Consider the following 15,865-nt stretch of genomic DNA (forward strand, 5'->3'; position numbering starts at 1 on the left):
AGTCACCATTGCACACCCCTACTAACCAGTCAGAGTAAACTTAACACTAATTTTATTTTCCTTGTCTAATGATGTGTGAAATCCATATGCTTTGTGGCAATAAGATCAGATTTATAGCAAAACCACAAAACCAAGCTTCCAACTCAGGTGGTGTTTTTAAAACTACCGCTCTAGCCTGAAACCGAGAGAAATCAGTCAGTCGGAGGTGTGGACACTTCCCCACACAGATGTTCACAGCTCCCAGAGGGGAAAACCAGCTCCTGCATCATCAATCAGTTCCACACAACATCTGCAGCTTTTACACCACCACCAGAGATCAGAGCTATTGTTACAGACAAACACATTTGCATGTTTGCTACTGATGTTAAACAACACTGGTCATATAGCAGGATTTGTAATAAGATCTCTGCTACCATATGTCGTGTAGAGAGGCAGATTTGGGATGCGAGTTGAGAAGGATAAGCTCATAATCCAGTCTTTTCTATACTGTACATAACAACAGATGATCTCAGTTATGCCAGATAAACAGATGCAGATATACAGGATGCACCAAAAGGTTTTGACAAACTTGTGCAGAACAACCGAGCAAATGGACTTGCCTAAACCCCTTCAAATCAATAAATGGCTTTTTTCTTTCATTCATTGAAAGGAAAGCAGAAAAAAACTAAAAGATACAGATGCAATTCAATGTCAGAGAGAGAGAGAGACAGAGAGAGAGAGAGACCTGGCAGCACTAAATGTCCTTTCTAATCCTGTAATTTCCTGTCTAATTGGATTTTGGCATGGTTTTGTCCATAAAAACTCAGCTTTTATACAATTAACGCAAAATTATCTTTTTTTTGTTGTTGTTGAAAATGTATTTTGATCCACCAATGAAAGGCGTTTCAAACAAAGCAGTATCAACCGTTATCTGGAATGTGCAAAATTAATGTTTTCTTTTATATTTCTTATATTGGTGACTAAAAAAGTAGTAATGCATAATAATGCAAATCAGTTATTTTGAGCTCATATATTTACAGATGCGTCGTTTCCTACTGCTTTTAATTCTGTACTGATTATTATTAGATTGAGTCATTTTGGGCTTTGAAAATTAGAAAAAGCACCTTGTGAAAAAGTAAATGTCTCTGGCTGCATTAACTGAAAGTGATGAATCCCTTTGACTGTGGTCACGTGCAACTGAAATTCCTTATTATCTTATTGAGAGAGAGCTCCAACTGAAGATCCATATATTAGTTATCACTTATGGGAGAGTCCGAGACTTTAATGATGATGCAGGTCTGTGCTTGGACAAAAGTCAATGAGTAATCCTGGAGCAATGCCCTAGTGGGATAAAAAAGCTTGAAGACTTCAAATCCTCACCTTCTGCCCTTCAGTCACCTCTCATAAACTACAGGACTGACTCAAGACCAGCACTGGGGTTTCATATAGCATCCCGCTACAACCGCCTGGATTGTCATTTTTTTAACAAACTGAACTCAAAGCAGCTCTATGTCATGTAGGCAGAGTCGTGTTGCTCACAAAAGGACCCTCTGTGTCCGAGCGGTTCAGATGACTGCCTGCTTTGCTAATGTGTGACCACGCTTTCATGGAGAGATATCACTAGCTGACAATGACACTGTTCTGAGACCTCAGCTCCATGGTGACGCCAGCACAGGCATGTCAGAAGACAACCCAAGCCTGACCTCAACTGATAATTAACTGGGGGAAAAGATCATGCCCATACACAGCCTACTGAATAAAGCTTTACCTACGATTAAAAACACCCTTTTAGATTCACCTCTCAACTCCCAGATTTAAATATTTCAAATATTAAGACAACAATCGATAATGGAAAAGCTTTATATTTGAGTATTCTGTGGTAGACAGTTCACAGTAAGAAAAACAAGGTCTGTGTGTTCAGTGATCCAGGTAACAAAAAAAGAAATAAACTAAAATATAAGACACGGTGCATTACATTACACATTACAATAGAATTAGAAATTATAATTCATTTGAAAAGATTTTCATAAAAAATTTATTTTAGGAGGGGGTTATAGATTGTTTTTAATACAAATGTTAGTTTGTAAAGAAATGATTTTATATTTTAGTATAAAAAACTGCCCCTGCTGGTGGAAGCCATATGATGTATATAAAAAAAGGATTTTTTTAAGTTGAAGTATTGAAGTTAGTTTTACCAGAAAGTTCAAAGGGTTCAAAAATTCTAGTTCAAAATGTCCCGTTTAATTCATTTCCAACCATTTTCTTAAGTGAAAATTGTTTCGACACCATTTACAAACATTCTCTATTGGCATCAAGCAGCCATGTATTCGGTCACTTTTTTTTTTTTAGGTTCAATTCTTGCCATTAACTACAGCTTTTGCCTCAAACTCATAATTTTCTGATTATTAACAGTAATTAAGATAGCTGTTAAGATTAGGTATTGGTTAGGATTAGGGCTGTAGAACATTGTCATGCAGAATATGTTAATGTTACCAATATGTTAATAACAGGCGTGCTAATAAGCAACTAGTTAAATGTGAGAATTGTCCCTCCTAGTGTTATCATGTATTCTAATAAAAAAAAATCCTTCAATAAGGTCTTACATTGTAAAAACTCTGCTTTAACATGAAATGTGACTTTTTATAACATAATGGGTAAAAAGAGGCCTTATTTTCTATCTATACGTCATTCTCACCTCATTGACGTTAATCTTGGACTTTGCAGAGGACTCCAGGAAAGCACAGCTATTCCACTGACGGGCAAGATTCTGGCCCTGTTCCTTCCCGACCACCCTCTCGTCTTCCAGATCACACTTATTACCCACCAGGATCATCGGCACCTGAAGAGAAACACTTCGACTGAGTTTTCATTTACGGATCAAGAAATCAAGTGATAATACAATGGTTTAGGGATTCAAACTAATTCAGACAGATTAGACAATTCATATGCATGTTCAGCACAAAAAAGTGAAAACATAAGTTTACATGTTCATCACTTCCAACTTCTCTATCTGTTTTTCATCAGAAAAGCTATTTAGAGACATTCGCAGAAACTGTGTTGCTATAATAGCCGAAATCATTCTTAAGGGCCCGCAGTTTGCAACAGCTGTTGTAATTCCTTAACTGAAAAAGATACTGCAAAAGAGAGAAAAAGAGGGAGGAAAGGCGATAGCCGAAACCTTAGGTCATTTCGAGGCTTCAGATGCATTCACATTTGCATACAATACCACAAACGCAGCTAAAAACTCCCACACAACTCAGACACAGCCCAGATCTGATAGCAGAAGTAAAACTGTGAGACAAAGCATTTACATTTGATTTCAGCAGATACTTTCAAAGCAACAAAAAAGTTGACTGTAAAGAAAAAAGCAAAAAAGCAAAAGCAAAGCAGGCAGCCAGGCAGAATAATTAACCGAAACGTCCAGTGTTAAATCAGCTGAGCTGAGGAAGTGCACAGAAATAGCGCAGGTCAACTGAGGTCGTCACACTATTATCTTTCTCACAAACAGTTAAGAATGACTTCTTACACACACACCTTTCACACGGATTTATTTCCTCCTTACAAACTTGGCTGCAATTCAATCTAAGCCTAGTCCAACTTTGTGACAAAAGACACTATATCTTAAGGGACATTCACAAATAGTTACTTTTGCAATAGGAAGTCAGTCATTTTCAATGAATTATGTCGATTCTCATCCAGTAGGAAACATGCAATCTTGTTAGTTTAAGTCATGTTAGTTTAAGAAAAGACACACACACACACACACACACACAAAAAAACGGTATACCTATTAGCGACCTCCAGCAATAACACTTCTGGATTTGCGATAAACCGGTTGGCAATCAAAATAAACACTGAGTAAACTCCGAACTGTTGCCCAACCAGAACTGTCAGACAGAGAGAGGTGGACAAGAAGAAAAAACTCTGTTCTTATGTCAACAGAGACGAGCCTCTTCACAGCCGAAAGGTCGCCCTTATTGACGACGGTGAGCATGAGGGCTCAGGGCGAGATGAAAGCTAAAGGCAGGGCAGGATGAGTTTTTCTAGAGATGGACAAGACTCACATCATCCGTGTCTTTGACCCGCAGAATCTGTTCTCTCAAGTCCTGCAGGTCGTTGAAGGTGGACTGCGCTGTTATGGAGTATACTAGTGCAAAGCCCTGGCCGTTCTTCATGTACAGGTCCCTCATGGCTGTGAATTGTTCCTGAGTGGAAGAGAAAGAGGAGGACGAGAGTTCAGATAGTGTATGGGGGAGCTGAGGGACTGACAGACAAAAAGAAAGCTTTTTTGAAGTAACACGGACCAAATATGAAATAACCCATACCATACCAACATATTGTACAAAAACTACTGGTTTATTGTAGTTATTATATAACTGAATTATAACTGAAGCAATGTAAAAAAACAAAAAAAACAAAAGCACAACCTGATGAGACTTTAAAATGTCCTTTGATTTTAATAAATAATACATTTGTAAAGTTAATGTTATCCATCTGCATTTAACCTGAGAATACCAGATGGGACTTCTGTTCAAAAGTTTGAGGTCACATGTGCAGATGAGGCATTACAGAATTGAAAATGCGCTAATTAACATACATTTCTAGAACACAAATATTAACATTGGATAAAGCCTGGTTGAAAATGATCGTTTTATTTTTACAGAAGTGATATTGGATATTTCTTTTTATCACTTTATAAATCAGAAATTATGGTCAACAGCCAGGGGGAAAATACATTTTTCACAATTCTTAAGAAATAAAATGTTGTATAAAACCAGGCAAATTATGCATGAACAAACCCCTCGGTAAAAACCTTACAGACGGGTAAGATTGGTGTATTTCAGAATTATTGAAGCAGATATTAGGCTACGTGCAGGAGAAAATTTTGAGAAAATGGAGTGGATATTTTCCTTCCACTAGTAAAAAAAACCACATTTTTCCACAAAACCTCATAATTAAAGAGTGCATTAAAAACAGCATTTTTTGCCTGTAATGTCTCGCCTTCAAATATATAATAACATTTTTTTTTTTTACACCGCAGTTCTAAATGATAGCTCAGACGGCTTAGATCCTGTATGAGCTGAACGTAAAGTGACCTGATAAGAGGCACATCAATAACCCCACAGCTTTGTTTGCTCTGGGTCAGTGTGCTGAAAGTGCTCAGAGCTTCTCAAACCCATGGAGAATGAAGAGGGTTGTCAAAGGTAACGTGTAATATGTCTAGTAAAGGAAGGGTATGGAGAAGAATAATGATTTTTTTTCTCTCTAGAGGACACAACAGTGTCTCATTAAATGTGCTAGTGAGTGGGCAAGAGCTCAGGATTCGTAGGGGAGAAATCCACATAAACAAACTCAGAGTTGTACAGACTTTCTTTCTTCCATGAAGATGTTTTAAGAATGTTTTGGAGCTTGATAGCTGCTGGCCATAATTTACTTGCATTGCAAGAAAAAGAGCAGCATAAACAATTATCAAAACATCTTTTGTGTGCCGAGTCATATAGGCTGAGAATGTGAGCCTTATGCCATTTGCAGACTGACTTTAACGGTCATTGTTTAAAGTCCTTCTCTTTTGGTGTCAGCTCACCCAATTTCAATCAAGACTATGTTCTGGAGTCTGCTTTCTTGCAACTAGTACTAAACTGAATAATGCTTTGACCATTTCAAGTGCCAGAGCAAGTGCCAGTCCTACTGTACAAAAACTGTAGCCAATTTGTAGTTCACATCTCTGACAGGAATATTCTCAGCTACTTTGGCTCGGTTTCATTTGACTGTGGCTCCATTCTGGGGCCGAGAGCCCAAGGACAACATTCACCATCTGTCACCACAACTCAGAGTTGTAAAACAGGGGCTTGCAGAACTGGAAAGATGTCTTTATCCCCCATAGGGGACGAAACACTCTCTAAACATGAGGACTCACATGTACACACTTATTTATCACTTAACTTACAGTAGGGGGAGATCAGAGGCAAATATAACCCATTTAGTTACAGCTACCATACAAGATTTTATCTTGGCTGTGATGTCAGAGGACATTTAAACACCAGTTTCATGTAACAGCATGACTGAACTGAACAAGCATTAACTCTTTCAAATGCATAGATGCAAGCAAGTTATTAAATAAAGCTCTGATCACAAACTGTCTTACCGTTCCGGCAGTATCCAGAATTTCCAACATACACTGCTGTCCATCCACCTCCACTTGCTGCAGAGACACAGACACGACAGAAAAATTTGGCATCAAAAAACAACCTTTATATGGGGGATTATTACACAAAGACTATAGCACACCATTTCCCCTTCATTTTTGTGACATCATTTAAATATCAAAATAGTTATCTGCTTTTAAAAAAAAAAAATCCTGATCTGATTTTAATCTAAAGTAATTATAAAAAAAAATAAAAAAATAATGGTTCTCCAGTTTGTAAACAGTGGGACCCAGTAAGTATTTGGACACATAAGCAGCATTTAAAAATGTAAATAAATATACAAATAAATTGATTCTTTGAAAAATGTGTGGGTTTCAAATTGTAAAACAATATTAAAGTTAATTTTTTTTTAATTCAAGTAAAAAGTCACTTTCTGGTTGAGAAACCAGTTCATAGTTTTTTAGGTTTGTAGTTGAACCGACTTCACATATGGTTTAAATCATGTATAAACACTGTCTTGCTATTTTATCATCGAATGTAATCAGATTAAATTCAATATTAAATGCAACTTAAGGATTTAAAAATGATTAAATATATTTAGTGTCTCCGTATACACAAGGAATAAAATCTGCACTAAATAAAATGTGGTACTGTTCAGGAAGTGCCCATGGGACAGCAGTGTAAGCAACGGCGAGGAAGGGAGGTGCTGGTCAAGATGGGACTTCCTTTTACTGTTTGAGTGTAGGTTCATTTTTAGACACAACCTTTGTGTCTCAAGGTCTTGGACAGAGGCCATTAAATATAAACCTCATCGAACACAGCAATCTGAGCGCAGGGGCGATGACGCATCCCACAAACACACACACACCGTTTCTTTGACGTGTGTCTCTAGGGCGGGACGGGGAACATACTACATCCTGTAGAAATGTGTCAACTGATAAAGAGATTTTGTCATGATATACTCGCATTGCAATTGGAAAAAATCTGACATAAGCAGACATTTTTATTACAGTCAGCAAACTGTCACAGATGGGCATTTCCAGTTCTTTGATTATTGACAGCTTTATTGATTGCAATGTGAGCTATTTAGTTTTCAAGCAAAGCGCTGCACCATTTGGGTCTGGTGTAACTGTAGGTTGTTTAACAATTTGGGACATAAATATAGAATATATTTTGTGTATATTGTTCATTATACTTTGTGGCTGATCCAATGACATGATATTTGTCTTTTGTTGTTAACCCAAGTGTCAATTTAAATGGAAACCTTCAGGTATGACCACATTAGCCAATGTTCAGCAATTTTTTTGTGGGTGAAAAAGTAATTTCCCACGTGGATTCCTACTGAAATGAATTTTTTCACCCCAAAATTAAGGGATTTCATGCGAGGGTGAAAGATTTTCCCACATAGGTTTTGCAGTTGGCTGAAGTTGTCAATGGATCGTAATAGACAATGGATTGTTTTTTCAGAAATTCAATAACATCATCACACCTAGATATAAAGTCACAAAGTAGAGTATAATGTCACAATTGCAAGAAATAAAGTGGCAATGTTATTTGAAACAGACATATTCAGAAATATTAAATCCCACCGTCATAATAGAAAACATTGGCTATAACTTATCTCACAATATGCAAGTGTTGAGAAGTTAAGTTTGTAAATGTAACCTGTTACAAATTATAAGTTACCCTATTTTAAATGTAATATGCAATGTGAATATATCAATGACTTTATAGTAATGTAATTGAAGTAATGTGACTTAAGTGTCAGTTTTCCAAATCTGAGATTTATACGTCAACTAAAATCTGAATAGATAGGCTTCCATTGATGTATGTTCGAAGTTGTACAAATTCATTCTTAGCAATGGATATTATTAATAAAAAATTAAGTTTTTATATATTTATGGTAGGAAATTTATAAAATCTTTTCATGGAACATGATCTTTACTTAATATCCTAATGATTTTTGCCTTAAAGAAAATCTGTAATTTTGACCCATACAATGTTTTTTTGTCTATTACTAAAAATATATCCCAGCGACTTAAGACTGGTTTTGTGCTCCAGGGTCACATATATGGCATTTAATTAACTTGATTATAAAAGTAGTATGGCTTACTTCATGGTTCCTACAAAAAAAAATAAAAAATAAAAACAAATAGACTAACTATATTTGGATAAGGCCATTCTATGTGTTACGGTCCAGAATGTGCTGGCCTAGGAAAAAGTTAAGAAAACAAATTGGATTTTGAGTCTGGAAAACATTAAAAAGACATTGGTTTGACAACCTATGCACAATAAAAATGATGCAGAACTTGCCTTTCTGTACGAGTCTTCTATTGTGGGGTCATACTTTTCCACAAAGATCCCTTGGACAAACTGAACAGTCTGGAGAGCGAGAGAGAAGGAAGACAAAGAGAAAAAGACATGTCCATTAAACGTTACGATACTCAAACATGAACATGTTGACACAGTGCAAAATGACTTTCACTTCCAGTAGCTGACGGGGAATTCCATTTTAATCCTAGACCTAGAGATTTCTGCGTCTGCTTATTGCACAAACAAGCCACTGCGTGTCATTATCGCTCTCCTTGCTCTGAAACCACAGAGGTGCTCATATGAAAAGGCCAATGGCCACTTCACACAGAAAGAGACCCGAGCGAAACCTGCACTCTCTGGTCAAGGATCAGAACACATTCCGATGTTGCTGGGAGACCAGTTCCCAAGCAATTAACTACCACCGTAAATATAGAACCATTTATGGATGGAAGTAAATTGCAGGGGGTTGAAGAACAATCGTGTTGAAACAAAAGAGCGAATTAAAGGCGATCGGCTCTTCAGTGACTTCACAGGAAGTGCAGGGGTGGCGGAGAATATGAAAACCATGTGATGCTGCCCACAGGTGCGGGGGCTTCAGGGCCTCCATAGCTCGGGTGACCTTTGATCATCCTTTTTGATTTGCACTTCACCAGCCTAGATCCATTAATGAGAGCTCTGTTTGGACAGGCATAAACAACAGAAAACCATTAAGATGCTGATCAACTGTGGGAGGAAGACAACGGCCTGATGGGAGGGAGAGGAAGAAAGAAACGGAGCAAAGGCAGGTGATGGCAGTAACGAGGTACGAGGGATCTCATTGTATAAGCGCTTTGTCCTGGTGAACGAGAAATCATTTGTTTACCTAATGCCATCGTGTGGATAAAAAGAATCAAGCTTAATACACAAGAGCCATGATGAGTAAAGAAATCATCATGAATTTAGATTAGTGCCTGTGTGCTGTGAAATTAATGCGGTCTTCTGTAAAAATTTGTCGAGATGAGACTAGTTCATAGAAAAGATTAGAGGGGATCCTAAAAGGATAGTTCATCCATAATGCATATTCTTTGTGTCTGGATCTAATTGATTCACTGCAAATAGTAGTAAAAAGATAAATTCATATATTGATAAGTTAAAAAAATTTACCGCTTAAGTTTAGGGATAAGGGGTGTAGAATATGGTCATGCAGAAAATTTGCTAATACGTTTTAATAAACAGCCATTATGTTAACAATAAGCATGCTAATAAGCAACTAGTTAATTGTGAAAATTGGTCTCTATACTAAAGTGTTACCTTCTTCATCCTAATATCTAATTTACTAACTATTACTTGGCAGCAAATTAGAAGTTTGAGGTAAAAGATGTAGTTAATGGTTTGTTAATTGCAAGAATTGGACCTTGAAATGAAGTGTGACATAAATAAATGCATGTTACATAAATGCATACATTAATCTCGGACTTTTTATGGGGAGGAGGGGCATAAATATAAAAAAGCTGAGAACTGTCAAGCTTTATGAAAATACAGTTCATTAATTTATTTGCACTGACTAGTAGTTTAGCATATTTTATCTCCATTTCTTACAAAAACAATGGCATCACAGCTTATTAATATTTGAAAAATCAATTGATTGCAATATCAAGGTCATGTAGTGCAACCAACATGCAGACGCACGTTTAAAAAATAAATAAACATGAAATTAAATCAGAAGACCACGGAATGGCCTCTATGTATATTCTTTTATTTATATATATAAGGATGTTCATATGATGCTTTTTTTATAGATCATTATTTTGTGTTTTTGCTGTAACAGTATATTTTGACATGGTTCAAAACATTTTTCAAATACTGTACATTATTGTAGGTCCTCTATGCCTCTCTCAAATGGATCATTTCCTACAAAGTCCCTGCTTCTGACAAGCGCAGTCTGATCTGATTGGCCAGCTGACCCAGTACATTGTGATTGGACGAACACCGCAAGCACTTGTCAGAAATGTAACGCCACTTTCCATCTTTCAAAATAAATGTAAAGACAGTAAATAATGTCAGATCAAGAGATAGTAACACTCCGAAGAGAATTTTTTTTTTTTTTTTTTTTTTTAAATCGCATCATCGACCCCTTTAAATAAAAAATACAAATGATAGATCCGGTTGTTAAATATCATGTTGTATGTCAATGAACGATTAAAGTTATAAATACTTTTCACATTTTAAGTAGTAGTGAAGAAAGGAAATGGTAACATTGTCATTACAGTGCAAGCATGTGTCAGTAGTGAATGGCAGAGAGAGAGAGAGAGATGTCTGCATGTGGAAACACACCTTGTCCTCTTTCCTCAAGCGTATGTCACTTCAGTTCTACTTAGCTATAAAGCCACTAGGAAAGTTTTTTGCAAATCGAGGACTCAATATGAGAATTCCAGTGGCAGTTATTATGATCTCTCTACACAGTGAACCATCTCCTGCTATTCCCCAGTTGTCTTCCTCACACTTCATCAGCCCTATGCATCTCAAGGCTGTCGCTGGGCCGCATTGTGCATGTGTGCTGGTTTCAGAAGAGATTTAGGGCATGAAGAGGTGATGTGTGCTGATGCAGCAGAGTTGAACTGATGTGTTTGAGACCGACCACATCATATGCACGAGTGTCAGCTGGCACATATGCTCTGAACGTCTTTTATCTTACAGCTCTGTTCCTTATTATTTCTGGCTGGTTTACACTAGTGCTCTAATGCGCGCACACACACACACACACACACACACACATACACATACACACACACACACATTCTGGCTTGGTTCCTTAAAGTAACTCTGAACTACGACCTACTCCACACACACACACACAAAACGAAGGCTAAAAATAATCCATATATGGGAAGAAAGAAGTGGAAACAAGGCATGTAAATTCAAAGAAGGCCACTGATTACAATGTTCCAACAAAGAGCAGTGAGGATGTGTGAAGGAGAGTGTCTGTGTGTGTGTGTGTGTCTGTGTGTCTGTGTGTGTGTGTGTTTGTGTGCGTGCGTGCGCATCGCTCTGCTCTCAGCGATTAGATCAAGTGCACACAGGCACGCTCAGAATGCTGATATCCCAGCAGCCACTTCAAGCAACAAATATTGTGGAGATAAGCATCAAATGATTAGTAAAGGTCATGCTTATATTAAAAAAAATTACAATTACAAGTTACAATTAATAAACAGAAAGGGCTTGTTATTGCATTACACTATTCATTTGGGTATTCCCATTGAGTCCTTGAAAAAGTACAGAACATTTTATTATCTTGCAAAAAAAGAGGGTAGTTATATAACACATTAATATATATGTAAACATATATAGCATGTAAGAAAAATTATGTTTAATACTATAGTTGTTAAACACAGTACCATCCAGAAAGATTTTGAAGCTGTTCTTTTTTAAGTGACTTTTAAACAGACATATTGTGAAATATTATTACAATTTAAAACCGTTTTCTATTTTAATATATTTTAAAATGGAATCGATTCCTGTGATGTCAAAACTGAATTTTCAGCATCATTACTCCAGTCTTTGGTAATAAATGATCCTTCAGTAACCATTCTAATATATTGCTCAAAATGTCTTCTTATTATCAATGTTAAAAAGCATTTTTTAACACTTAAGCACTTTTATATAAACCTTTTTGTAGGATTATGGTTATCAAAATAACTTTTTTGCATTTTTGATCAATTTAATGCATCCTTGTTTTTTTTTTTTTTAAATTCTAATCTTACCAATCTCAAACTTTTGAAGATTACTGTACCTTAAGTTGGCACGTTAAGTCTAATAGCCCAGAAAAATAATTTAGTAAAATATTTTTCTGTCTCTCTAATGATCCACAGAGCGCTCAGCACTTGCTTGCAGCTCCCTGAACTCAGTTTGGAAACCTCGTCTGAGATTCTAGAGCTATGTTGGAAGGTGAAAGGTGGCTTTGGTTTTTAGGTTATCGATGAGCAACAACACATTAGCATGTGCGGCCTCACTCAGGCACACAGAAGTCAGCAGCACTGTGGGCATCTGAGTAGATCCGCTCCTCCCTGCAGGCAGATGGGCTCTCTGTGTCAGCTCTGGCAATCCATCATTACAGCTCAAGCTGACCCTGTTGATCCTGTCCGACTCTCTGTTCTCCCCCGGACTACCACAACTCATCTGACAGATAAACTAACAGGGTGTTGCCTGGTGAAGCAACGGTTCCTCAAAACAGCCAGACCGAGTCAATGTTTGAGAACAGCCCAACTCGTTTTTATTTTAATTACTGAAATAAAGGTTGAAGCACAAGCATGAACACACAAACTCATGATAATTTATAAACTAGACCACAAAAAAAAATCTAAATCCATGGTGAATCTATTCTATCAGGCCATATATATATAGATCAAGTACCGTATTTTTCGGGACTATAAGTCGCACCTGAGTATAAATCGCATCAGTCCAAAAATACGTCATGACGAGGAAAAAAAACATATATAAGTCGCATTGGACTATAAGTCGCATTTATTTACAACCAAGAACCAAAAGAAAACATTACCGTCTACAGCCGTGAGAGGGCGCTCTATGTTTTCAGTGTAGACTACAGGAGCACTGAGCAGCATACAGCGCCCTCTCGTGGCTGTAGACGGTAATGTTTTCTCTTGGTTCATTTCTCTTGGTTCATGTCGAATTAATTGCTAAATAAGTTGCACCTGACTATAAGTCGCAGGACCAGCCAAACTATGAAAAAAAAGTGTGACTTATTGTCCGGAAAAATGGTACATAAGTGGTATATAGTAGTATGTTGCTTTTGTCAACAAAAATTATGACTAAATATTATCGTCAATGAACCTTTATCATGTGACGAAAACGAGACGCAACGTAAATATTGACCATGTGACGTTGACTATACAATTAAATGTATAATACAATATTGTTGACGAATAAAAACGTAGTTTACAAAATAAAAACTATGCTAAAATGTCTCTTCATTTATGTTGACCAAAACAAGATGAAACAATGTTATAACCTTATTTTGTCTCATTTAGTCGTGTTATTATTATTATTTTCCAGTATTTCTGTTTGTTGTGTCTCACATCAGGTTGCACTGCGCAGACGCAACCGACGTCACTTCCTCAAGCCCCACCTGCGGCATTTAGTAGATGACCACAAACAAAGTTAAGTCTAACACAGAGAAAGGAACCGATTTGTGTGCTTCTAACATGTTTGGTGGATAAAACAAATGTTGTAAATTCAAATCAGAGAGTCTTCTGTGTCTGGAATGGATGTATTCTTGAGTCTATAGGGTAACAATAATATAATAAAATAACCTTGTTTGAAACTGGTTTGGATAAAAAAAAAAAAAAGTAATTTTCGTCTATTCTACTAGGTGCTCATGCTATACTGACTGGGTTAAATATAATTGCATTACTAAAAAGACACTAAAATACCATTTTCATTGACTAAAACTAAACTAAAATAGTCATGTATAATTCTGACTAAAATAAGACTAAAATGCTCAGACTTTTAGTTGACTGAAACTTGACTAGACTAAAAAGAATATAAACGTGACAAACTAATAAAAACTAAAATGACAGCTTCACACAAAGACTAGACTAAAATTAAAACAGGCCACAAAAAACAACACTAATGTCAACCCTATTACTTACCATATAGCTACTAACAACTGACCACAGAGTGGTTTCTTCCTGTAACTGTAAATCGAGCCATACGCACAAGTGCTGAGCTAAATCACACTAATGGCTGCATATTTACATTGCAGAACTGTTCAAAAGAGCAAAAGCCAACAAAGAATTGTTCGGGAAGTAAATTTCATATTTAAATGTCCATTCATTTGAAATTCAAAAATACGAAAAAAATTCAAAAACTATTTTATAATGCAAGAGACAAGTTCTTAAATATTCTATTCATGTTAGTTCATATACTATACCACTTATAATATTTAATTAACACTTATTTAGGAAGCCTGCATTAAATTGATAAAACGTAAAGACATCTGTAATTTTCCAAAAGATTTCCACTTCAAATAAATGATATTCTATTGAACTTTATATTTATCCACCAATTCTGAAAAAAAAAAAAAAAAATGCATCAAAGTTTCCACAAAAATATTAAGCAGCACAACGGTTATCAAAATTGAAAATGTGTAATAATAATAATAATAATAATAATAACCTTTAAAGAGACCAACTGATTTTAACACAAGTTACCCTTATTTACAAGAATTAGCTCATTCATTTCTGTAAATCCTGTATTTGTCTTTTCAGCAGATTTGCAAGGCTACTGGGTAGCCATTGATACAGTCTATACAGCTCCATTACAGGACAGCAGACTGACCCACACAGTAATGATCTGATTTTACAGACCTGTCTCATTCCCCCCCGTCTGCATGAAGCAGGACAGGAGCTTGATGTGAATGCATTTACAACATGATTAACTCTGCATGGCCATTTCATCCAGACCCATCCACAGTGCTCCAATTAGAGTTAATGGACAATAAAAGTCTATGTGCTTTATGCTGAAAGAGGTCTGGGCTGAGAGGGACGAGGATTGGGGCGGACTGTTCTCACACCCAGTGGCACACATACAGGCAATGGGTTCTTTGTTGAGCCCCGAGGTGAGTGGGTCTTGCCATTGTGGCTGCTCTCCAATGGGTAAGCCATTGGAGTTCATTGGGATGGAACAAACTAGGTCAAAGTGGTGTCAGCGGGACGTACGGTATTACATGGAGTACTAGCGTGCTAACGAGCTAAGGAAGCAAACAGTGACTTCAGTGATAAGAGATAATTCATGAGGAAACTGCTCTGTTTTTAAACTTCAGGGGAAATGTGGAAATCTAAAGCTAATGGCATGCAGCAGAATTTTTCCACAGGGTTTTGTCGTTCTGACCCACTGAATTTTAGAAGAGCTGCCGAACTACTTGTGGTTTTGCAATGCTATCTGACATATATTATGCTGACTGAATAGCAAATGCCAACACACTGAGGTAACAGTCATTTCACTGTATCCGTGACTCCAATATATGTGATGTTTGAGTGGTTCAGAAAGGGCACCGCAACGGACCACAGGCCAGTTTGGTTCTCACAACCTTTATCGACCTGATTGAGGACAGATTTTCTCCAGAGACGCTAAAGTGCTGGACGGAGCAGCGCAGAAGCTCTTTCAGATGGGGAAACCAGCTTCTTCCACAGTAATACAGTGTAATTTGTTATATATGTTCAGGGGGATACCTAAAATGGACAAGGCATAAAGGGCAAGACAAATTCATAATGTTTAAAGTGATGTTAGGGTCGTTCTCATATTTTTTTTTCTGTAAAACACAAACGTAGATATTTTGAAGAATCTTTTAATTGTTACAATAATAATAAATAGGGTCCAAAACAATGCTGGACCCCAATGTATTTGTGTGTACACCAAGCCATTATTTATAT

At 36.8% G+C, this 15,865-nt stretch overlaps 1 protein-coding gene across 2 annotated transcripts in view; it reads right to left on the reverse strand.

Moving 5' to 3' along the window:
* The window catches only part of LOC113063276 (ras-related protein Rap-1b), a 48,970-nt gene that overhangs the window by 2,851 nt on the left and 30,254 nt on the right, over positions 1-15,865 (reverse strand). For both annotated transcript variants that reach the window (XM_026233551.1, XM_026233559.1), the window contains exons 3-6: positions 8,439-8,507; positions 6,125-6,181; positions 4,044-4,184; positions 2,675-2,818 (exon numbers count right to left, since the gene is read on the reverse strand). In XM_026233551.1, coding sequence (XP_026089336.1) covers positions 2,675-2,818; positions 4,044-4,184; positions 6,125-6,181; positions 8,439-8,507 — 411 coding nt within the window. The remainder of the gene's footprint in view (positions 1-2,674; positions 2,819-4,043; positions 4,185-6,124; positions 6,182-8,438; positions 8,508-15,865) is intronic.

Source organism: Carassius auratus, chromosome 4 (assembly GCF_003368295.1).
Source record: "Carassius auratus strain Wakin chromosome 4, ASM336829v1, whole genome shotgun sequence".
Classification (NCBI taxonomy): domain Eukaryota; kingdom Metazoa; phylum Chordata; class Actinopteri; order Cypriniformes; family Cyprinidae; genus Carassius; species Carassius auratus.